The 23,071-nt window shown below is 55.5% G+C and overlaps 1 protein-coding gene across 8 annotated transcripts in view; it reads left to right on the top strand.

Annotated features, from left to right (window-relative positions):
- Positions 1 to 23,071, top strand: part of CACNA1E (calcium voltage-gated channel subunit alpha1 E) — a 109,533-nt gene that overhangs the window by 17,372 nt on the left and 69,090 nt on the right. For 7 of the 8 annotated variants that reach the window (XR_005257816.1, XM_038144572.1, XM_038144568.1 and 4 more), the window contains exons 2-6: positions 1,485 to 1,751; positions 10,103 to 10,208; positions 10,627 to 10,766; positions 21,512 to 21,615; positions 22,853 to 23,005. Coding sequence is in view for 7 of the 8 variants with exons in the window: in XM_038144572.1 (XP_038000500.1) it covers positions 1,485 to 1,751; positions 10,103 to 10,208; positions 10,627 to 10,766; positions 21,512 to 21,615; positions 22,853 to 23,005 (770 nt within the window). In the remaining variant the exon portion in view is untranslated. Of the gene's footprint in view, positions 1 to 543; positions 950 to 1,484; positions 1,752 to 10,102; positions 10,209 to 10,626; positions 10,767 to 21,511; positions 21,616 to 22,852; positions 23,006 to 23,071 lie in introns of those variants that run through there. The other variant, XM_038144571.1, reaches the window with a different exon arrangement.

The raw sequence follows: 23,071 nt of genomic DNA, 5'->3' as shown, positions 1-23,071 counted from the left end.
ACTCCCCTGCCCTTAGTGGGATGCCTGGAGCGGGGGAGCAGGGTCACCCCCCACCCTCACGGAAGCTCCTGCAGGGGCACATCCAGCCCGGGTTGTTTACACCTCTTGGATGAGCTGCTTTTTCCAGATAACATCGTGTGTCAAAAGGACGAAAAACCGAGGTGTGGAGACTCATCTGTATGCGAGTGAGCAGAAGGGCACTCCCCGGGCACTCGCTGGCATCGGGCGGCTCTGGCAGCCTCGAAGTGTCCCAGGGATGGGGAGAGGATGATGATGATGGTGTAGCTAGGGAGAGAAGCTCGGTGCGGGCTGAGGTGGGCTGGGGGAGATGCAGGGCGGGGAGCCCCCCCCCGGACCCCAATTTAGCCACTTACCTAGGAGCACCCGTGTGCTGGAAAGCCCTCTGCAACCAGGGCGGGGGGTGGGGGGGTGGGGGAGAGTGTGAGCGCGCTTCTGGCAGGGTGAGGGCTCCCCCATTGCCTTTGTTCCCTTCAGACCCACCCCTCGCCTCTGATTTTCCTTTGCGGCAGCTCCCGTGCTTGCCAAAAGAACGCGCTGGATGGAGCGAGGCAGCGAGCCGGGCGTGTTGCGCGTGTGTGCGCGCTGGTGTGCGCCTGTGTTGCCACTGACTTCATTAAAGAGAGCTGTCCCCGAGCTGCAGAGGCGCGGCAGCCTTTAATTTTGTGGCCCGGCTCCTGCGGGAAGCCGACGCCGCCGCAGGAAGCGTGCTTCTGCCCTGGCAGCGAAGGGCTGGGCATCCCTGCCCACCGCAGGTGCCCGCCCGGGGGCTCAGCCCTCCGCCCCTGCCCGCTGCCCCTGCGAGCCGGCAGATGGGCGTCCAGGCTCCCGCAGGATGCTGAAGATGGAGTCGGGAGGAAGGAGTTGGACACTTGGCTCCAACTAGGCTGGACCACGCTGCAACCTGTTCCCCCGGCCGCGGCTGCGCTGGGTGCTGTTCCGAATTGTGTCTTCCTTTGCCGCGGAGTGGCTGCAAGGACTCGGCTCCCTGCCCTTGCTGAGCTCTCTGCTCGCCTTGCGGCGGGGCTGGGGGTTTCAAAGGGGCTGCTTTGGGCTCTCAGGCACAGCGGTGGGGAGGATGTGGCTGGGTTTAACCCCTTGCTTCGTGGGGGAAGGTGCCTAGGGACTGAGCGGCTGCGGCCTCCGCTGGGCACGGAGGAGGAGGAGGAGGAGGAGGGCTCGCTGCCCGCCCCGCTGCCCGGGTGGCCGTTCTGGGGGGGCCGGAGGCTCGGTGCCCCCCGTGCCGAGCCGGTGCCGCACGCTGCCGCCTCTCCTCCACGCGGGTCCCCGCTCCCCCGGAGGGATAGAGGAGAGACGGAGCTGAGCATCACCCGGAGAGGAGGAGGGGGCTGTGGTTGGGACTGCGCCCCGCAACCCCCTCCCTCTTCTTTCCCACCCTCCCCCCCCCCCCGCCCTGCCGCCGCCTCGGTGCTGCTGCTTTGGCTCACCTGTGTGTTTTCTTCCAGGATGGCTCGCTTTGGGGAGGCAGTGGCCGGCAGGCTGGGCTCCGGAGATGGGGGCTCCGAGCAGAACCGGAGCCGGCAAGGAGCTCCTGCCCCTGCGGGAGGGAGCCCGGGAGCCTTCAAGCAAACCAAAGCGCAGAGAGCCCGGACTATGGCTCTGTACAATCCCATCCCTGTCCGGCAGAACTGCTTCACCGTCAACAGATCGCTCTTTCTCTTTGGGGAAGAGAACATAGTCAGGAAATACGCCAAGAAGCTCATCGACTGGCCATATCCTTTCTGCAGCCCCCGTGAGCCCCCAGCTGGGCTGCCCGGATTTGCCTCGGGGGCTGCACAGGACACGTGTGTGTGGCACTATCGGGCAGGTAAGGTGTGCCCAGAGGGATGCCCCGGCCCCTGGGGATGCTCTCCTCGCCCTGTTGCTGCTCCCCCTCCTGTCCTCGGCTCCTTGCCTGCTCCTGACAGGAGCTGAGCCCTTTCTCCCCTCGCGGGAGTCCCCCAGCCCCTCCTGAGGCTTGGATTTATTAGCTCCCCATGCTATTAGGGACGGGTGCTCTGATCCCTGCGTGCTTTGGGATGCTCTGTGTGTGTACCTGGGGAGGTGGGAAGTAGTGGCCTTTTCTCTGAGCCTCAATGTCTTGTGGAGTTTTGTCACCCCACCCCACCCTGAGCCACCTGGGAGCCCCATGGATCTCCAGTCCCTGCTGGGTGGTGGCTCTGTCCCTCCTGTGCGTGCCCTCTTTGCTGCAGATTGTGCCTGGCGGGGGCACAGCTGTCCTCGCCCTGCAGCCCCCGGTCCCCCATGGTGGCTCTGGGAACTGGTTGCCCCCTCCCTGCGGCAGAGGGAAGGATGTTGGAAGCCTCTGGCTGTGCCCCATGGCCTTTTTTGGGGATGCTGGCATGGGGAGCCACGATTTTATCACAGGGACCCCTCTCGTAATGCAGGGTGCAGGGTGCAGATCTCTCCCACTCCTTCCCCTGTTCCTCCTTCCTTTCATACCTCCCCATGCACCTCTCTCTCCTCCTACCCTCCCTGTGGGTGCCCCTGGGTACCTTGGCTGCTGCCCAGCACCACATCCCTCAACCTGGGCTTGCTGCCTGCCGCCCCATGAGACACCTCCAGGACTTTGCCCCGGCGGAGGATCTGAGCCTGAAAACTTCAGCGTGGCCACGCTGTAGCTGTAGGAGCCTCCCCGTGCCGTGTTCTGCAGCAGTGATTCCATGCAGCTCCTGCTGCCGCCGCTTTCTCTCCCTCCAACTTGTTGGTGGAGTTCCTGGATCCTCTGGTGGGCACAGGAGAGCTTTCTCTGGTGCCAGGCAGCAATGCCTTGGTTTGGTGCAACAGGTACCATGGGGGAAAGCCTCTGGTGAGGCCCAGGGATGCAGGACAGGTCACAAGTACTGCAGAGCATGGCAAGGGAATTGTCCCTTTGCAGCTCCGACATGTCAGGTCAAGCCTCTGCCAGGCAGGAATCGGTCCTGCCTGGGGAGCTGTGACAGCTCCAGGCTTGAGGGGGTGACCTGGCTGTGAAGGGCTGGCTTGGAGGGGCTGAATTCCCCCGGCATCCCCAAATCTGCTCCTCCTGGCAGTGCCAGGAGTGGGGTGGGCGGCTGCAGGAGCACTTGTGCGGTGGCGAGCTCGGGGCCGTGGCGGCTCAGCGCAGAGCCCTGCAGGGCAGGGGTCAGGCCAGCTGCCTGCTTTTCCAGAATATACCAAATTATTCATGTGCTTTTCCAGCATGATGTGGGAGGGCTCTCGTCCCTCCAGCTTTTGTTGGGAGCCAGAAGAAGCTGGGGTGCTGCCACTGGCCTAGCACTCCCGGCGTGGGCTGGGGTCCCGTGCCGGCGTGATGTATCATCTTCAGACAGCCGCTGTCTCCTAGAGACTGGAGCTCCACCACCACCACCACATGAGCAGAACTCCCCAGCATTATTCTCCCCTGGAATTTGCAATGCATGACGGAGATGGGCTCATTTTGTGGTTTTGGTTTTTTTTTTTTTCCAGAAGTAAGTGACATATTCCCATGTGAGTGCTGGGAACAGGCGTGCTCCAGGCGCGGGAGCTCAGTATTCCTGCCTATCCCCCGCCCCGCTGCCATCTCTTTCCCAGAAAAACGCATCCACCCTGGGTGTTTCACTGCACTGCTGTAGTTTTGAGGGCTTGGAAGCAAGCAAGGCCTTTTGGTGATGAGTTTGGTTAGGCTGGCCAGGCCAGTTGTTCCCATCTTTGTAGTTGTAGCATGGCACAGGCAGCTGGTGCCTTTTGGCAGGGCCAGGAAAACCATGTGAGCACCTCAGCTGCCTGGCCTGGATCCCATGGCACCGCTCCTGGGCCAGAGCATTTTGGGGAGGAGAGCACTGGATCTTGGCCATGGTCAGTAGAAGCTGCTGACCCTGGGAGGGTATCAGTCCTGGTGCTGTGGGTCAGGGTGGGCACAGCACCGAGGAAAGCCAAAGGGACTGGAGAGGAGTGCAGGGTGGAGTGGAGGCTCTTCTTCATCCAGCTCTGGTTGACTAGGTAATAGGGCTAAAAATATCTGGTGATTCAGGCCTGGATATCTGCTGGGTAACTGTGTAATTATAACCAGCAGCCTCTGCAGTTTGGCTTCCCAGTGTAAATAGGGATGATGCATGGAGGAGAAGGAGGAGAAATACAAGCAACTGGGATTGGAATGCAGCTCCATGGGAGGCAAGCCTTTGCTGAGTTCCTCACTGGAAAGCTCACTGGAAACCTCCACTGGAGCTGCTCTTTTAAAACTGGTCCTGCCCAAACCACAGGGCAGCTGCTGTTTTGGCTGTAAGGGAACATCTCCTTCTCTTCTCCTTGGGAAACACAGCCTTGTCCTCTTGCTTGCTCTCCTCCTGCCAATGGCCAGGCCTTTCACCCTGATTTCATTTGTTTGGCTGCCTGGAAGGCTCCAATTCAGTTAGTATACGAGATGGGCTGCAGCTCATCTATATCTGCTCTGTTCCTCATCCACTTAATCACATTTGACCTGGATAAGATCCCTCTCCCGCCCCAGGAAGGCCAGATGACATTGTGTGGCTCTGGCTGTGTCCCCGGCTGTGTCCCTAAGGACAGTATCTGGCTGCAGGCTGTCCACTGCACCTACCCCCAGTGTGGCAGGGGAAGAGGATGTCCATGTTCTCTGTGCTGAGGGATTTCACCTATCTCATCCCCTTTGGGGGTTGAATCTGGTGTTGGGCTGGCCTGGAGCAGTTGGAGTGCCCTCAGAGCCCCATCCCAACAGCCAGGGGGATTTTGCTCTGTGGGAAGCACACCCGTGAGTGGCTGAGCTGTTTTGCTCACCATGACTCTCCCTGTGACCTGATGCTGTGTAGGCAGTGCCCCTCGGGGACCCTGGTGATGTCACACCCCACCTGGCCAAGCATCTCCTCTGCCTTGGCTCTTCCCCGGCCAAAATTCCAGCAAGTCTCCCCTTCCCAAGGGAAGAACCTGCGCCATGCTGTGCCATCCTTGGGCAGCTCCGTCCTTGCCCTCCCCAAGAACATTTACCCCTCCCCCTGCTCCCAGCCTGTTTTCTGTGCCCTCCATTCATCAGATTTTAGAAGCGTTTTTTTTTGGGAGGGGCGAGTAGGTGTAATGGCAGGTCCATCTTTTTGACAGCCGGGGAGAGCGAGGCTGCCTGTCAGATGGTGAATTTAAACAGAGGCAGCTGTTGTCATGGTGATGCCAAGTTGCATTCTGTTGCTGTGGCAACCAAAGTTAAAAAACTGATGTTAAGGCAGGAAAATCACATGATGTGGTCCTTTCTTGTTAAAAAAAAAAAAAAAAAAAGGAGGAGGAGAGGAGAGAGATTTGATTTCCAGGGTGAGGTGGGGGAGAAGGAGATGCTTCTCCATGGAGCTGTTTGCACGTGGCAGGCAGGCATCCCACATCCTGCATCCTGCATCCCTACGGGAGCAGCAGCAGTGTGGGCAGCTCTGCCCCGTTGGACTCCTGGCAGCCACTGCCTTCGGTTTAACCCTTGATGGAAACCACACCACTGCATTTTGGAGCTGTAAAAGCAGCAACAGCTGTGACTGCAGAAAGGGAGGGTGGTCTCCTGTTTCTGTGTAGTGGGATTGAGGCAGGCTGGGTGCTCCAGGACACAAGCACATCCCAAGCCAATGTTCACTCTCTTGAGCCTCTGTGTAGCAGGCACACAGCAGTTGGCTCAGGTTCCAAGTGGGAGGATTTGGGGTCTGCATGTTGCTTTCTGTCAATCCCCCCCAGCAGGGGTGGGCTGGGAGCACTGGGTGCCAGGACACAGGGATAGAGAGAGCCAGGAGAGGCCACAACTCTGTGCATAGTCTTATCAGTGGAGGAAAATCCCTTGTGTCATCAGGGACAAGCCAGGGAGGCACTGTGGGGATAGAGAATCCCAGAGTTGAATTAGGGCCACTCATAGACTTTGCTCTACTTGGCATTTTCGTTTTTTTTCTTGGAAACCAAAAACCTCACTTGCCCAGAGAGGTTGTGAACTTCCTGGAATTGTTCAATGTCTGATAGGATGGGGCTCTGAGCAACCTGGTCTAGTGGAAGGTATCCCTGCCCATGGCAGAGTGTTGGAACCAGATGACTTTAATGCCCCTTCCAACCCAAACCATTCTGTGATTTTGTGAAAACAGCCTTGGAGAGAAAGTGCTCTCTTTCCTGCTGGGGTGTGGAGCTGAGAGGAGGATGATTGGGGCATCCTGAGAGTGGATACTGAAGATGTGGATCTTTGGTCCTGTCATGCCATGTCCGTGTGACAGGCAGTAGTGCTGGGATTGGGACCCGCAAGATGAAGTCCACAGGTGTAGGAACTTTTTCTCATTGACATGAGGAGCAGGGAAAGCCCCTTGGAGCAGCAGATCCCCAGGGAGGCATGGGGAGAGGTGGGAAATAGAGACATGACTTTCTAGATGTTGGAAAACTTGGATGATGCAGGTGTGGACAGGGCTCAAGTTGCTCCTGCTCTTTTGGTGGCGCTGGAAGGTAGGATTCCCCAAGGCCTCACTCCTCTGGCTCCTCTGCTCCTTCCTCACCTTCCTGCCCAGGAGTGGAGAGAAGGGACTGGGAAGGGGTGGAGGAGATCTCTCCATAGCTCCTGTCCTTGCCTGCATATGGGGAGGGATTTATTTTGTACCCAGCCTCCTGCGGAGATTGCGTCAATGTCCCATCAGCACCATAAACCCATAGACCCAGCACCATAAGCCCATAAATCCCTCAGGGACTGGAGCTGGGCTCACTCCCTGCCTTAGCCAGGTGGGTATTCTGAGTAGGCTGGCCTGGGCTTCTGGCGGGTAAGGAAGGTGAAGAGGAAGGTCAGAGCAGGAAGATCTTTCTGACAGACCCGCCAACGAGCTCCTGCTCCAGGTGGTCTGGGGGGTGCCCCCATGGCCTGGGGTCACTGTCCCTGCCTCAAAGACCTCCTGAAGAAAGCATGGAGCTGCAGGTGTAGCGTGCACAGGGATCAGCCAGTTGCTAAGGAAACAAGTCAATGGTGCAGGGGAGAGAGCATTGGGTAAAGGAGATAAATCAATAAGAAAACCTATTTTTATCGGCTCCCTAATGATCCTTCAGGAGAAGCCAGATGGAAGAGGAGGAGGAGAAGGCTGGAGGGAGATGGGCTCTCATTACTTGGCCTGGAGGGAGGTGAGGGCTACTTTGCATTTTGGGTGGCTGAGAGGTTTTGTAATTATTCATCTGATGTGGGAGAAAACAAAGCACTGATAGAGGGTTGTCCAGAGGCCCCGACTGGGAGGATGCTTGCTTGGCAGAAGTAAAGAGTGGGGATAAAATATCCCTCAGTTCAGCCAGATGTTCCTGCTGTCCCTTGGGAGGTTCTTTTCCTCTTGGAACACAAAACCTGGCGCAGCTGGAGCTATGGGGGCTGGTTTCCATGGGGTTGATGTCTCACACAACTCTGGATGTGATAACCCAGGCTCAGCTCCTGGAGAAACTGGGCCAGTGGGGCTTGGGGAATCACTTTTGGCAGTGACCTCGTGCTTAGGTCAGTGCTTTGGAGAGAGATTGCTCAGCCAGGTTGGATGGGGCTCTGAGCACCCTTGCCTAGTGGGAGTTGTCCCTGTCCATGGCAGGTTGGAATGAGATGTCTTTAAGGTCCCTTCCAGCTCAAACCATTCCTTGGCTTGGTGATATCTGTTCACCCACTCGCTGGAGGTGCAGCAGGAGCGTGGTCCTGTGCAGGGGTGTGACAGATGTGCATTGTCCTTGTGCTTTCAACCAGATGTTGTCGCCAGGTGGTGCTGAGCCCCCCAGGCCCCTCTGAGCAGGGCTTCCACGCTGCTGCAGTTGGGTTTTTCCCACCTGGGTGTCCCTCCTACGGGAACAGTGGCTGTGGCAGGGAGCAGTGCGGGATGCTGGGCTGCGCCGGGGCGGACAGACGGACGCTCTGCACTGTTCCCACACTTCTCATCTAGGCAAATGTGCCTGGTGCCTGGGGAGCTGCTGCCCCGCCCCACTAACACGCTGTTTGTCTCTTAAGCCAGTGCTAATTGCTTGCAGACTTTCAGGAAAATGATACAAAAGATCCCAAATAGGCTGGTGGCGCTGGGCCAAGCGCCGCGATCGGCTGGAGCGTGCGGCCAGAGGTGGGGTGCAGGGAGAGGACTTTGCTGGGGCCATGCAGGGAAATACTCACTTGTGTTGAGCCTCAGAGGAAAACTTTTGGAGTCTGGCCCCCCTCCCCAAGCACAAGGGAGCTGCTCCGTGCCTGGCTGGCAGCGAGGTTTGAACCAGCAGCCGGGAGCTCTGCAGCCTCTCTCTTTGGGTTTGCCTCGAACGTAGCAACCATTAATTTCACTGAGTAGCTTTTTAAATGCCTTGGATGTATCTTTCCTGGCTCTTCTTCCTGCCTGGGTTAAATACATTCCAGATCCCACAGGCTCTCCCTGGCTGCCTCTCCTGGCTATCTCTCTGGGGACCTGTTTCCGTGCCCATCCCTGCTCCTACTTTGCCAGCGTGCCCAGCGTCACTGGGCTGGGGTCACTCCATGTTTTCACTTTTCCCATGCTCATGGTTGGCACTCAGGTGTCTTCTCTTGCCTGTGGGCTCACTGGTTGAAAGCATTTCACTGTAGCTAGTGGTCAAAAGATAAGGTTGGAAAAGAAAATCACCCCTTTTCCTAGAGCTAATGGGATGGGTGTTGGACACCTCCTTGCCTGAAATATGTCGGCCTGAGGGTGTTGTGTGTGGAGAAGCCTGGTCTGGTGGGGAAGGGCTTAGCTAGCTTGGGATGGTGGGAGTGTGGACGATTCCTTCATGGGCAAGTCCATCCCAGGTGGGATCACATCCCCTTTCCACAGACACAAGCTTTGGGAAGGTGGCAGTCCCCTCCCTGTGTGGCTGCTTGTGCCAGTGGTGACAGTAATAGAACTGTTTTGGCAAGGAGGGAGCAGAATCAGGAGTGTGCTGCCTGCTGCTATATCGCTCCACATTCAGTGATTGAGGACAACAGGGCTTTTATTGTGAAGAATTGGGAAAGATGGATGGGAAGTTGGAAAGATATGGCCATCCTGTCATTTGGAAGTGCTTTGTTTTCAGAGCTCGGCCCTGGGCCAGGCAGGAGAGAGTTCCGTGTCACTGCCTCGATTCCATGAATCAAAAGGCAGGAGGAAGCTGAATTTGGGGTGCTTTCCATGGCATCAGCCTGCCCTTTCCTTCCTTAGCTCCTCAGACAACAGCACCTGCTGCCACTTGTCCTGGCTCAGGGTGGCTCCTGGAGAAGGCCTGTGTAACACCTAGATGTGGATGCAGGATTTAGGATTGTTCATAAGGGTCCAACCAGGTCCTTTTGACAAGGTGGTGCTGCCCCTTGGGGTCTTGCTGGGATGTGGCTGAGCTGGGATATCTCCACAGGGAGATATCCTGCCTGAGCTGAAGCTCAGACCTAGGTGCCATCAGTGTCTGGAGCTGTGAATGCTGAGCCAAGTGCTCTGCAGCTCCCAGTGCCACCTGGGCTCATCCTGCTGCCCACAGGGTGCTTGGCAAGGGCACAAGGTGGACTGATCTAGGTTAGATCCCCAGGACTTGCAAGGGATGCTTCATCCTCCTCAGGCTGTGTGGGTGCTTCCTCCCATGGGGATGTTTTATAACGAGGACAACCCATACCTTGTGACACCTCCCCTTTCTGAGCCCCGTCTCCTGCTGATGAGTGGTGGAAAAGAGAAAGAAAACAGGAACATGCCAGCCCTGGCCAGCAGTGTGCCATGCCAGGGAGAGCCTCCCAGATCCTGCCAAGGACCGTGCCAAACCTTCTTCCAGGCAAAGCCCAACCTGGTTGTACTGCTTCAAACCTTGTGTCCACCTTCTGGGCTCCTTGAACAAGTAGCATCTCTCCTATGGAAGTTTTCATCCCAACAAAGATGTCCTGTGAGCTTGGGGAGGAGGTGATGAGGTCCAGCAGGTCTGTAGGGAGGAAGGTATTGGGCAGCTCTCACCCCTCTCATTTCCAAACAACACCAGGGTGGGCTTCACTCTCCTGCCTGGGGGCAGTGTGTGTGGATGTTCCCGTGGGGAAAACAGCAGCAGTGGCTGAGGAGGTGAAACCAAGGGTGGGCTGGAGGGTTGGGGGTGTCACCCAGCTCTTCTCTGCTCCTTAACTCCCCTCCACTCCCTTCGAGTACATGATCCTGGCGACCATCATTGCCAACTGCATCGTGCTGGCCCTGGAGCAGCACCTCCCCGAGGATGACAAGACACCCATGTCACGGAGATTAGTGAGTACCCCGTGTCCATCCCTCTCTGCTGGGCTAGGGGCTGAGCCAACGGCAGCCACCCAGTCCTACCAGGCAATTTCTTCTGATTTTGGGGTGGCCAGACAGGAGGTTTCCTCTGGGACTAGCTCCTCCAGCCTTCCTGGGGCCGTTGTAACATATTCCTTCTCCATGGAAAGGGTTCAGGAAGGTTTAAGCCTCTTAAAAATTGGTAGGGAAGGACTGGGCAACCTGAGGGTGGCTATGACACGCTTTTTATTTCTGAGGTTGCTGCTGGCTGAGAAAGGGCTGGGAAAGCTCCCAGAGGAGATGATGGGTCTGGGGAGGTGGAATGGGACACAAGTTGGGTCAACGTGAAATGCCTGGTGCTGTGTTTGCTCAGTCTCCCCCTCTCACTGGGTCACTGATTTCACTCTGGCAGGAGAAGACAGAGCCCTACTTCATTGGGATTTTCTGCTTCGAGGCTGGGATTAAGATTGTGGCCCTGGGGTTTGTTTTCCACAAGGGCTCATACCTGCGCAACGGCTGGAACGTCATGGACTTCATCGTGGTCCTCAGCGGGTGAGTGGGTGCTGTGGGGCCACTGGTGGGCTGGGTTGGGCTTGGGGACTCATGCTGGTGAGGACACAAGCTCCAGGACGTGGAGAGAGCCCCTGGTTTGCTGTTGTCAGTGTTGTTTTGTTGTCCTGATGAGGGAGGGAGGGGAGGATCATTGCCTGTGCTGGAGGTGCTGTGATGGCTTTGCTGTGGGAGCTGATGGTGGGACAAGGTTCCCTGCAGGGGCAGTAGGGCTGGCTCTGAGGCCACCGTGTCTAGCTTTCCTCACTTGGTCGTGGCCTGTCATGCACCTGAATACAAGGCAAGGTGAGGATAAGGTGGTGGCATGACCTGATAAGCAACTGGATGTGATCTGGCAGAGATTCTATTCAAACCCTCTGTACATGGGGAGAGGGGAAATCTCTTCTCCTCTTGCCTTCCCAAGCATTTTCCAGGCTTGCCCTGGTGCTGGAGGTTTGGGAATGAGGTCCAGGTAGAGTCACGTTCCCAGGTGATGCTGCTCATCATCCCAGCATGCAGGAGTGGTGCTGGGGGTGGTAGCACACAGAGCTTCAGGTGTGCTGCTCGTGTCACTGGTGGTGTCACCTGCCAGGGACATGGCCCAGATTTGAGCCCTGCTTGCGGTGTGCTAGGCTGTCCTGGTGACACAGAAACAGGCAGGGGCATTTGGGCTTGTGTTAGCCCACACTGGAAGTCAGCTTGAGCAGAAGCCCAGCCAGGGTGACCCCCTGGGCCCCTCTCTGTGTGGAGGGCAGGTGGTGCCTGGATTGTGGATGTTTCTTTTTGCCTGCTGATGGAAATGTCACACTCAGAGGGGCTGGTTTGATGTGTACAAACCAATGCATCCTGGGGGTCTGAGTGCTCCATGAGCTTTGCTGGGCACAGAGCAGTTGCGGGGCTGGCTGGGAAACTGAGGCATGGTGACCAGGCAGGATGCCTGGGGTCTCTACAGAGCTTCCTGCTGCACAGTCTTGACTCTTGGCTTGCAGACTGGTGGCACCGTGTGGGATGTGACACCTGGTTGGGTGTTTGGAGGAGGAGGGGGAATGCAGAGCCTGCTTCTGCTAGGGTGTGGTGGTGGGTGCTGGTTGTCTGCGGAGGAGAGGTGCAGGTTGGGACTGTGCACCAGAGGAGGCTGGAGGAAAGCATGGCTGGGGACATTTTGACTCCCTTGGTCCAGTGGGGACCTGGATGGCCTTGCTGGGGAGTGGGAACATGTCACCTGGGAATGGAGGGTGTGCTGGTGGCGGGTGATGCTTCTGATGGGCAGCAAGCCAGCAGCCTGTGGGAGGTGCAGCCCTCACATGGGAGGCTGCTGCTCTCCCACGTCTGCAGAGTGACTCATGGAGAGGGTTCTATGGCTCCTGGGCTGGGCAAAGGTGCTCACATTCCTGGGGACAGGCACTCTCACCTCTGGGGACAGCATAGGACACACTTTGGTAGCAACAAGGGTGTCTTTTGGCCTTGCTGGGCTGAGTGTGTGGGAAGCAGCTGGGGGGCTGGGAAATGCCCATCACCTGCATCCTGACCTGGGCATCCTTTGGGGCATGGGGCAAGGGGCAGCACTGGGCTGGGAGCAGGGGTTCACCAGGGGCCTCTTCCTGCCCTGCCCACAGCTCTGGGCTCGCTGCTGTAACCGAGCTGGTGCTGAGTCAGCGCTCAGCAATTACTCACTGGCAGAAGCCTCGCCAGCTCCTCGCGGTGCTGGGCTGAGCCGGGCCCTGTGCCAGGGAATCAACTGTCCATGAAGGGCTGTAAGCACCATGCTGCCCACCCCGACAGGAGGTGCCCATGGTCCCCCCAGGACTGCCAGTCATAGGGTGCAGCTCTCCAGTATCTGCTTCTCCACCATTAGACCCCCCCCCGGGATCCTGATGTTTGCTCAGCAGAGTGGAACCCTGCCCAAGGAATGCCCCTTCACCTGCTGGCTTTGCCCCAGCACTGCCTGCCTCACCAACCTGTTGGGCAAATTCTATCACATGGTGGGTGGAGGAGGCAACCCATGCATTTTCACCCTGGGCTGGCTTTGGGGTCACTGGGATCAGCTGCACCAGGTCACACGCTCCTTCTCCTGTTCATCTCTCGCTTTTGCGCTGTGGTGCTGCCAAATCTGCTGTTCCTCAGTGCCACGGCTGCACCTCCCATGCAGGAAACTCTCAGCCTGTTTAATCCGCTGAATTATTGGCAAATTCCTGCAGCAAATAATCCTTGGCTGGCAAATGACTTGCAAACAGCTTGTGGGAGAAGGTTTGCACTTGGCGGCTCGTTCTGTGTCGGTTGCGTAAGGAGGCGGAGCTTTGGGATTGCCTCTGCGGGCTCAAACTTTCTGCTCGGAGAATATAAAAGTGTCTGGATGGAGATTTGGGAGATTTGGTGGCTGTGGGGATCTTGTTGTGGCTTACTGAAAGGTTGTGGCTGTGGTGGAGGGAATGCTGTGATCAGAAGTGCAGGGTAGTGCTTGCCTCATGGGTGTGCTCTAGTGGGTTTGGATGCTGGTGCATCCCATGATGAGCCAGAGAAAACATCCATGTGAGCAGGACCCATCCCAGCATCCAACCCAGAGGGAGCCAGCATCCCACTCACTGACCCTCGTCCCTCCAGCTGTGACACAGGGTGTTACTGCTCCTTTCGGGACTTATCTTTTTGCCGTGTGTCTTATGGGAGAGGTCCTTACTGTAGGTGGAATAATTTTTTTACTGTGTATCTGATGGGAGAGATCCTTAGTGCAGGTGGCGTCATGGTCGGAGATGCCATGCTGGGATTTCTGTGAGAAGTGGATTTTTTTAACCCTCTCCCTGCTGGAAATAAGCCTAATGAGGGATTTCTCCCATGAGTGGCCTCCTGGGACCTTGTGCAGGAGTAGATGACACTGACTAGAGTTCAACTGGTGTTTGCTTCTTCTGTCAATAAATCAATTTTTTTTTCATCTCAGTGAAAATCAACACCCACCTAAAACTCCCTGATGCTAAAGCTTCCACTGGGGAACTAATACTCATATTTGTAAACCTGCTCTCTTTGTAACCTGCAGTTTCCAAATCATCATTGCTGCCTAAAAAACCAGCCTGTATTCCCCAGCTAAAAATAATTTTATATGAAAGTGTGCATAAAATACCTTTACTCATTCTGAGGCAGAACCAGCGAGGGGAACATCTGCATTTCCCCTGATTTGGGGATACTCACCTTTGCCTCTGTGACAACCAGAGCCAGCTGGGTGCTGAGGCTGGATTTGGGACCTGCTTGATGCAGTGTGACCTGGACCAAAAGGGAAAATAGCTCAGAAATGGTCAGAAAGGGTAGGGGAAGGGCGGTGACCTCTTAATCAGTGGTTCTGAGACAGTGAGGCTGAAAGAACTTCAGCCACCAGCAACTGGAGCAGTAGCTCCCTGGATGCCATTGGGAATGGAGCTCAAGGATCCTACAGCTGCCTGCTTTGTCCTACACCCAACTAGATGGAACAGGAAGGGTTAAACTCCCTCTGCAAAATATCCAGGTGAGTGTGTGCTTCACACACTCTGTTGCCTGAGCATTATCAAAGCACCATTGGCTTTTTTTTTTTTTATAGCAGTGATACAATAACACATGAGAGGTGAAGGGGTGGGGAAACTCTGCTCACAATGGGGGAAAAAAAATCCAAACGGTAATCAAAAGGCCCTTGTGAAGCTGTTCTGCTCAGGAGCTGGGGAAGCAGCCACTGTAAAAGCTGGATAAAAACACCAGGGTCACTAAAAGGAAGGGCTGCTGTTAGGGTTTTTGGGAGGGTTTAACAACCCTCTACACCTGGGTGCCTTTTGTGAAGCCCTTGGGCATGGTGGTTTTCATTAGAGGGTTTTGTGGGGTGGAGCGTGGCCAAGGGAAAGCGGGAGTGAAGGATTGCTAGCACTGCCTGCCATGCCCTTAACAAAGCCCGATCAGGAAAGCCTGGCTTTCCAAGTCCTGTCCCAAAATCCAAGCAGCAGCTGTGACCCTGGTGTCTCTCTCTGACCTCCCAGGGAAATCCTGTGCATGCTTGTGCCCTGATTTCCTGCTGTGGCTGGTGGGAAACAGGATGGAATCATTCCAAGGAAGGTGTTCCCTGCTGTGCTGCAGTGTTGCAAGGTGAGCCCAGGGATGAGGACAGCAGCTTGGCTTTTTTGCTGGTTTTGATGCTGCCTGGATTTTGAGATGACTGTCCTGGGAAGTTCCCTTTTTATGGTTCCCCCGATCTCCCCCGTAGGATAGGCAGGAATGTTTTGCCCTCAGGTATTTAGTGCACCTCACACAAGCCCAGTTCTGTGTGTTTGGATGCTCTTTTCAGTCTTATAGTTCCAGAGATGGAAGGGGGATCCTTGATCAGGTGCTGGCAGCAGCTGCATCAGTGAATACTGAGGTGCTGCGTGCCCTGGTGGTTTGGGGTGCTGGCCCCACAGGTGTGGGAGCACACAGGCTCTTCCCACAGTGCCCACACCTGCATTTCCATAACCCAGGGAGTGCAGGGCACACCCAGGCAAGGAAGCTTGAGGGAGTGGATGAGAGGTTTGGAGAACAAGTGTGGAATCAGAGCACAAGTGCAGCATCCTGATGTGGTTATCCTGCTGGAACCTGAGCCCCTTGAAGAAGTGCTGTGCTATAGGGATAAACCAGCAAAGAGACAACCCCAGGTCCAAAAGCCCAGCAATACTTTGATCACACCCTACAAGAATTTTTCCCCCCTCTTTCCTTCTTTTTTATTTCATGAGTGTTGGCAGTATCCAACCTGATGCCTGCCCCCTTTCCTAGCTCTTTCCTTTCAGGACAATTAGTAAAATGTTTGGTCTTTCGTTTGGATGAATAATTAATTTCCCAGCTTGGTGAATGATTCATGTGCCATATGCCACGGCCCTGGGACCAGCACCTTGCACAAAGGGCAGCACCACTTCTCTGGCTGGGTCAGGGGCTGGTGAGGAGGGAAAAGGCTTCCCCTTGCTGTGAATTGGGGGTGGAGATCCCTGTGATGCCTTGTGAAGGTTGACTTAGAACAGAGACTAGACAGAACTAAAGAACAAAGTAGGGATTTATTAGGAGGCTTCCATAGATCCACCTTGGGCAGCACAACCCAAAATGGTCACAAAATGGATGACCGGTCACGGGGTGTTATACTTTTATAAGTTTTGGTCTATTGGCATATTGGAGTTAATGGTTTAATTGCAGCTTTAGCCCAAGAAGTCCCATCCTTCTTGTTTTTCTCTCTTCATTCCACATTGTTTATGCCCTTGGGCCTGAGATCTGGATCATTTGTCCTTGGTGCCCAGCTAGAGCAGGAATTGTTTTGTCTCCCTGCTCTGTGCAGAGAGCTCACCATCCCCTGATATGAAGCCCAGACCCACACACTAAAGCAGCACAGAATCTGAAAAATAGAAAACCTCAAACCTGAGGCATCACCTGGGCAGGCAGAGCTCTGACTCTGGCTTTGGGGGAGCCAGGCACCCCCTTCTCCCAGCGCAGGATCCGTCCCGTGTGCCGCTCACGCGATCCCGGCTTCATCCTTCCCGCACCGTTTGTTTCCTGAAGCCGCAGAGTGAGTCAGTCCCTCCCACGTGGCTGCTGGTCCCTGGGGGCACTGCCTCCCCTGCCAGGCACCCCTGTGGTCCCCAGGGGCTCCTGCTGCACCCCAACACCCTGGCAGAGCTCCTGCTCTGGGGGGATACCCTCACTGTCCTGTGGGGTAGATCCTTCTTTTCAGTGTCATGTGCATTGCTCTGGGAGATGGGGTGGGGGGCATGGCCTGAGGGAAGGGGGTTGTTCCCTCCTCATCATCGATGAGAAGGTGGGCTCACACAGGTGGGTGTTTTGGGCCTCCTACCTCTCCTTTGGCACAAGCTCAGACAGGCCCTGCTGTGATCAGCCCTTGCCTGCTCTGTTTCTCTGGTGGGGCCAGCTCTCCTGTCTGCTGTCCGTGGCTTTAGTTTTCCACCAGGTCCTGTGTGTGCAAATGCAGTTTTATCAGCATCCTCTCACCTTGCCAAATCCTGTATCTGCTGAGAGGGAGGGTGGGCATGGAGGAAGGAGGGAGAAGTGGGGTTTGGCCAACCCGCAGGGTCCAGGACAGGGGATGCTCCCTCATGCCCCAAATCCTGGGTGTCTCTCCAGGAAGGGGTGGCCTTGGGGGATCATCTCACCCCCCACATCAAAAGCTGGTAAAGGCAGATTTTGTCCTTCAGCCTCATCACACCACTCAGGGAGTCACTTGTGCCCATCCAGACCTCTCCAAGCTGCTGGGAGGGGCAGGAGTAGGAGCTGTGCAGCAGCTCAATCCACCTGGGTCACAGCCCCGAAACCTAGAAAGAGCAAGGGAGGTGGTGGAGGCTTTGACGTTGCTCTGAACTGTGCCAAGGGCAGGACTTGGCCCTGGTGTCCCTGTACCTTGGTGTCCCCAAGGCTGTGCTCTGCTGTGGCATCCTCAGAGTGGGTGACCTGACCCTGCTGGCCCTGCCTTGAGCCAGGTTGGCACCCAAGAACTGTGAGGATGTCCTGCTGCACATGATGCTGCCTCCAGAGAGGGCAGGGATGGATTCACCCCATTGATTCACCCCCAAACAGGGCAGGAATGGGGTGAGTTCATGAGGTAACTCACTTTCTGTGAGCCAGAAAGTTTGACCAGTGTATTAATTATGAAGTAGTCTCCCTTGTAGAGTCAGGTGGCAGTGCAAGCCTTCAGGGGCCTTTCCACTTAATTATAAATATTAATTTGCATGCCAGCCAGCACCCTGCCTGCCCCAGATTTTGGGCTGAGATTAGTCTGTCTCAGCCTATGCCTCTCTCCACCCAGCACACCCTTTGCTGGGACAGTTTGTCTGTGTGAGCTTCAGCAGAGCTCCCTGAGGGGAATGCTTGAGGGGGGCTCAGTTTGGGGTCAGGCGGGGGGGTGAATCGAGGGTCAATCTAATCATTTGGGGTTCAGCCTTTGCTTGGACTCTCTGATGTGAAGCTCTTTGCAGTGTGGCCTGAGCTGTGTGTGCTGTCCCTTAGGGCTGAGAGCTGCGGATGGGATGGGATGGGATGGGATGATGATGGGGACGGGAGCCCAGCAATGCACAGGCACAGGGGCCACGATGGCTGCTGAAGAGTGGGATAGTGCCCGAATTCGGCGTTGACTTCGCGCGGGCAGCGTCAACGAGCATCACTCGTGCTTTATTCTGCACGGTCCCAAAAAGCAGGGAATCCTTTAAAATAAGATTATTCTTGGGGCTTTTTTCCTTCTTTTGACCCCTGGGGGAAGAGATCTGAAGGTGCAGGTCCTCACCTGGAGGCGAGGCCGTGTTCTCTGCTCAGCTGCTGCGAGCGGGAGCGGGGCCGGGGGCTGAGCCGGGCTGTGCCGAGCCCCAAAGCCCGCAGGTGTGGTGGCCCCAGCGGGAGCTCGCCCTCCTCCCCAGAGCCTCCAAATAAATAAAATCAAAGAATCATTCTGGTTGCAAACACCAAGCAATGGATTATTATTTTTTTCCTCTCCTGAAAGAGTGTTTTTGTCTGCTGGTGATTGCTCACTATTCAATTATACTTCGGGGGATTAGCATATATTTCCCATCCTGCCTCCTCTCTCATTTGCATCCTTCCAAAAGCTCCTCTCTGCTCTTTTCTCCACCTGAAGTCTCTCTTCCCCCTTTCCTCTGAAGTAAAACTAACCCCTTTGCCTGGGTGACCTATAAAAACGCCTTCACTTTTTTCCCCCCCTTCTTTTTTTCCTCCAGTACATATGATGAAAAGCATGAGATCATTGGGATTTTTATAGCCTAAATCTGGCAGCTTTTTTCAAATAACTTGGATGGTGAGATGTAATTTTAGTTTGGGTCCTTGCCTAAAAATAAAGAATAATTATTAGCACATCAGACGTGGATATTGTAGGTGATCAAAAAGGATTTAAATTGTTATACAGATACCAGAGCTGCTGCCCTGTGGCAGCACAAAGGTCTGTCACAGCCTGAGTCCCCTCTCAGGAGCTGTGAGAAACCTTAATTCAGAAAGTTCTGGCTGATAGGGTTTATAAAAAAAATTTATTAATAAAAGGCATGGTTAGAGGGTTAATGAACAATTGCCAGGTGAGATATACTGAAGTCCGAAGTAACAAGGTGTGTTTGGAGCATTGGATTTATAATTAGCAGCGATGTCTGTGCCTACCAGCAAAGCCTGATTATCCAGGAGAGGAGATGTGTGTAACTTCCAGCCACAGAAGGGCTTGGGAAAAGCAGCTGGCAGCCAGCCTGGCGTGCCTGGAAGCTTGGTTTGCTTTTCCCAGCTGCTTTATTTAGGTGTAAGGTTGATGTAGGGCTGCTCAGCCCGTGCCCAGAGGCTCTGGGCTGGCTGGGAGCAGAGTGCCCTCAGTCCTCGCTGCCTGCAGGAGGATGTGCAGGCACCTGTGTCATAGCAGTGGGTCAGCTTTTTGTAACCGCTCGGGTGACAGCTCCGAGTGCCACCGCCTCGGTCTGGTGATCTGTCCAAACTTCCTTCCCAAAGAGCTTGTGATGTCTCCTGTCCCCCGGAGAGGACAAGGAGCATGTCACCTTGCCACAGAGGAGTACCATTCTTAGCAGCTAATTTAGAGCGCAGGGAAGGAGTGCCCTGAAATCACCCGAGCCTTACCTGGAGGCTCAGCACGGCGCTCCGGAGCCCTTCAAACAAATCTGGGTTAGCCGAGGACTTTGCAGCCGGGTGCTGCTCCTGCCCCGGGGACCAGAGGAGTGGTGAGGCTGCGAGGGCTCCACCTCCATCCGTGTGGCACCACGGTGATGAGAGCTGCCCATCCCAATGCTGCTCTGCTGCAGGACCTTCAGGTGGGCTGGGCTGGGCTGGAGCCTGCATGCTGCCCGAGAGCATCCCTGGCCTCCCGGAGCTGCTCAGTCCAGGCTGGAGTCAGTGCTGGGGCTGCTCCTGCCCCTTTGGCTGGTGCCACTCCAGACTGGCAGCACTCCAGGGGCTGGGACACTCCAGGGGCTGGAGGAGCAAAAGCTGAAGGAGGGTTTCCAGCAAGGTGATGGCACAGTGTGTCCCCTGTGCTGGTATTTTGGGGAGCGCTGGGATACCCTGCTCTCACTGGCAGGGTGGGTGAAGGGTTGGGAAGTGACGGGGCTTTTTTCCCTCCCTCCTGCTTCTGAGTGGCCGTGCTTTATCATACTTATTGATTTTGATCTTACAACCAATTAACCAGCACAGCTCTCCCCCAGCCTCTGGCTGCTCCTGACTTAATTAAGTCCCTTTTCTGCACTCCTGTCAGTCCTGTGAGCAGCAGGGGCTGGGCACGGACTGGGGCATGGAGACTGGGTGTGGAAGGGGCTCTGGGGAAAGGGATTGTGCCAGCAAGGGTAAAAGATCTCTGTAAATATCAGGGATAAGCAGTGTATACACAGGGGGTTGTGGGTGACGCATCCCACTGCTGCTGGGGCCTTGCACTGGGGCAGGGAGGAAGAGAAGGCTGGGAAAAGGAGCTGAAACAACCCAGTTTGCAGATGTGAGAGCTGCCAGGGTATCCTAGGAAACCCAGCTGCCTTTCTGGAGGGACAGGTTGGTACCTGCTGTACCTCAGGGAGAGGGTGAGAGAAAGAGTGCTAATTGCTCAGCACGCCAGAGAGCTGCTCTCGCCTGTAATTAGATGAATTAGTGGAACAATGACCCAATTTCCCTCAGTTTTTGGATTGCTGCAAACAACTCCGAGGTTGCTGCCTCCCTCTGTCCCGTTCTCCTCCCCATCCCCTCCTCTCCCACCCCCTGCTGCTCTACTGCACCTTCTCTGCTCCTAGCCCAGCACCTGGGGTCCAAGCCTGGATGGGAGAGGATTCTCCTAGCTTCCCTGAGGTGCAGCATCCCTCAGCATCCCAGAGCAGGTGCAGGGGCCCCGACAGTTTCCACTGCTGGACTCAGTGTGCACCAGCTCCCTCCTTGCCCCAATTTGTTTTCCAGAGATGGGCTTGGAAAAAAAAAAATCTTTGTGTTTTAAAAGAAAACCTCTGCAGTCCTTCCTGTGCTTGCTGCTTGCCTTCCAAGGTCATCAAACTTTCATTACTATAGATTTTGGAATGTGTGAGAGGTTCTCAGCTCCTTCTCAGCAATCCCAGAGGTGGGACTCTGAGGAAGCTCCCTGCGTGGAAAAAGCCAGGGCAGCTGGTGGCTGGAGGTGCTGCCACAGGAGCATGGAGGGGAGGGACTCACAGCCCTGAGGTGCTGTCCTGCTGCTCCTGCTGGCCCATGTGCCACCTTCCTGGGAGGGATCCTGCACGATCCCTGAGACCCCAGATGGGATGTGTGGGTGATGTGGGGCTGTCCCCAGCCATCCTGGGGTGTGGGGGGTGCTCATGGGGGGCTGCTGGGGCTGGGGGGTCCCTGCATGGCTTTGTCTGGTCATAGCTGCCCATGAACTTGGGTGTGAGCAGCAAAGGAGGCTCACTGACCTTTGGGAGGAGTTGTACCATCTCTGTACCTGCTCAAGGACATGGCTTGAGAAGCTCCGTGTCTTCCCCAGCTGGTTCAGGAAAAGACTTCCTTGGAGAAAAGTGGGAAAAAACATGTTTGTTTAACAGGCACAAGCACAAAAAAAGAACAATATTACATAATAAAACCTCTTGCTGCTCCCAAGAGATGACAGACTCAGAAAGTCCCCTCGATGGGCTGTAGCCCGGCTAGCTCAGTCAGGAGAGCATGGCACTCTTAATCTCAGGCTCGTGGCTTCCCCCGGCCTGGTTTGTCAACATGGCACTGAAGTGGCTTTCCCTGGGCTAACTCTGCTCTGTCCTGTGTGCCCACAGCATCCTTGCCACAGCCGGGACACACTTCAACACCCACGTGGACCTGCGGACGCTGCGGGCCGTGCGCGTGCTCAGGCCGCTGAAGCTCGTCTCAGGCATTCCCAGTAAGTTGGATGCTCCTGATCTTCCTCCCTGGGTGTCTGCATCTGTCCCTGATGTTCCTGGGGTGACAGGGGGGTCCTTGTGCCACCTTGTCCTGATGCCTTTTGAAGGCTGACCTAGAACAGAGACTAGACAGAGCTAAAGAACAAAGTAGGGATTATTAAAAGGCCTCAATAGATCCACCTTGGGCAGCACAAGAGCCCAGCCAGGGCTACATCCAAGATGAACCCAAAATGGTCACAAAAAATGTACAAGCGGTCACGGGGTCTGACACTTTTATAAGTTCTGCTCCATTTGCATATTGGAGTTAATTGTCCAATTCCAGCTTTAGCCCATGCAGTCCCATCCTTCTTGTTTTTCTCTCTTCAGCCCACAGTGTTTATGCTCTTGGGCCTGAGATCTGGATCATTTGTCCTTGGTGCCCAGCTGGAGCAGGAATTGTTTTGTCTCCCTGCTCTGTGCAGAGAGCTCACCATCCCCTGATATGAAGCCCAGACCCACACACTAAAGCAGCACAGAATCTGAATAATATAAAAGCTCAAACCTGAGGGATCAATCCCACCTTTCCATCTAGTGGGAACTTAAAGGTGGCAGGACTTGATGTCCCTGGGTGGCTCTGTCCCCAGCAGAGCCCGCTGGCAGTTCCTCTTCCCTGGCCAGAAGGCAGTGGGTGGATCCTTTCCAGACTGGGGTTTGTTCAAGGGAGATTTCTTGGTGGGTTTTTTTTGGTTGGTTTTTTTTTGTTTGTTTGTTTTTGTTTTTGTTTTGTTTTGTTTTGTTTTTTTTCATTTTGTTGCAAGATTTCATTTGTTGGCACGGGGATAAATAAAGAAACTAGGCTGCTGCTGGCACCAGTCCTCCTGTCCCTCCTGCCCTGGGCACTGGCAGGGCTGGATCCATGTCCTGAGGGCAGCAAGGGGGACAGAGATGCACAAGCCATGTTCCACCAAGTCCAGGTGGGGCAAGGACAGGCTGGACATTGGAGTGGGGACTAGAAACAACCTCTGCTGGAGGTTGCTCTGTACCTTGGCTTTCCCTCCCCTGCAATGGTGCTTTCCTCTAGGATCCTCCTGCTCAGAGGGCTCTTCCAGGCTGTGCTGGCCACTTGCATCTCTCTGCTGGCTGTCCATCCTCTCTGCTCCCCCTGTTCCTCCTGCCAGAGTTGGGATGGATGTGTCCCTGGGAGGGGGTTTGCATCGCTGCTCTGAGCTGTGCCCTTTCTCTCCTCTCCTTTCCCAGGCTTGCAGATTGTCCTGAAATCCATCATGAAGGCCATGGTGCCTCTCCTGCAGATCGGCCTGCTGCTCTTTTTTGCTATCCTCATGTTTGCCATCATCGGCCTGGAGTTCTACAGTGGGAAGCTGCACCGAGCCTGCTACACAAACAATTCAGGTGGGGACAAGTGCTGGGCTCCTATTGTATTTGCGGGCTGCCCTCGTGGCAGGAGGGAATGATGAA

Source organism: Motacilla alba, chromosome 8 (assembly GCF_015832195.1).
Source record: "Motacilla alba alba isolate MOTALB_02 chromosome 8, Motacilla_alba_V1.0_pri, whole genome shotgun sequence".
NCBI classification, from domain to species: Eukaryota; Metazoa; Chordata; class Aves; order Passeriformes; family Motacillidae; genus Motacilla; species Motacilla alba.
The sequence above is the reverse complement of the archived record's forward strand: the minus strand, read 5'-3'. Positions and strand labels throughout refer to the sequence as shown.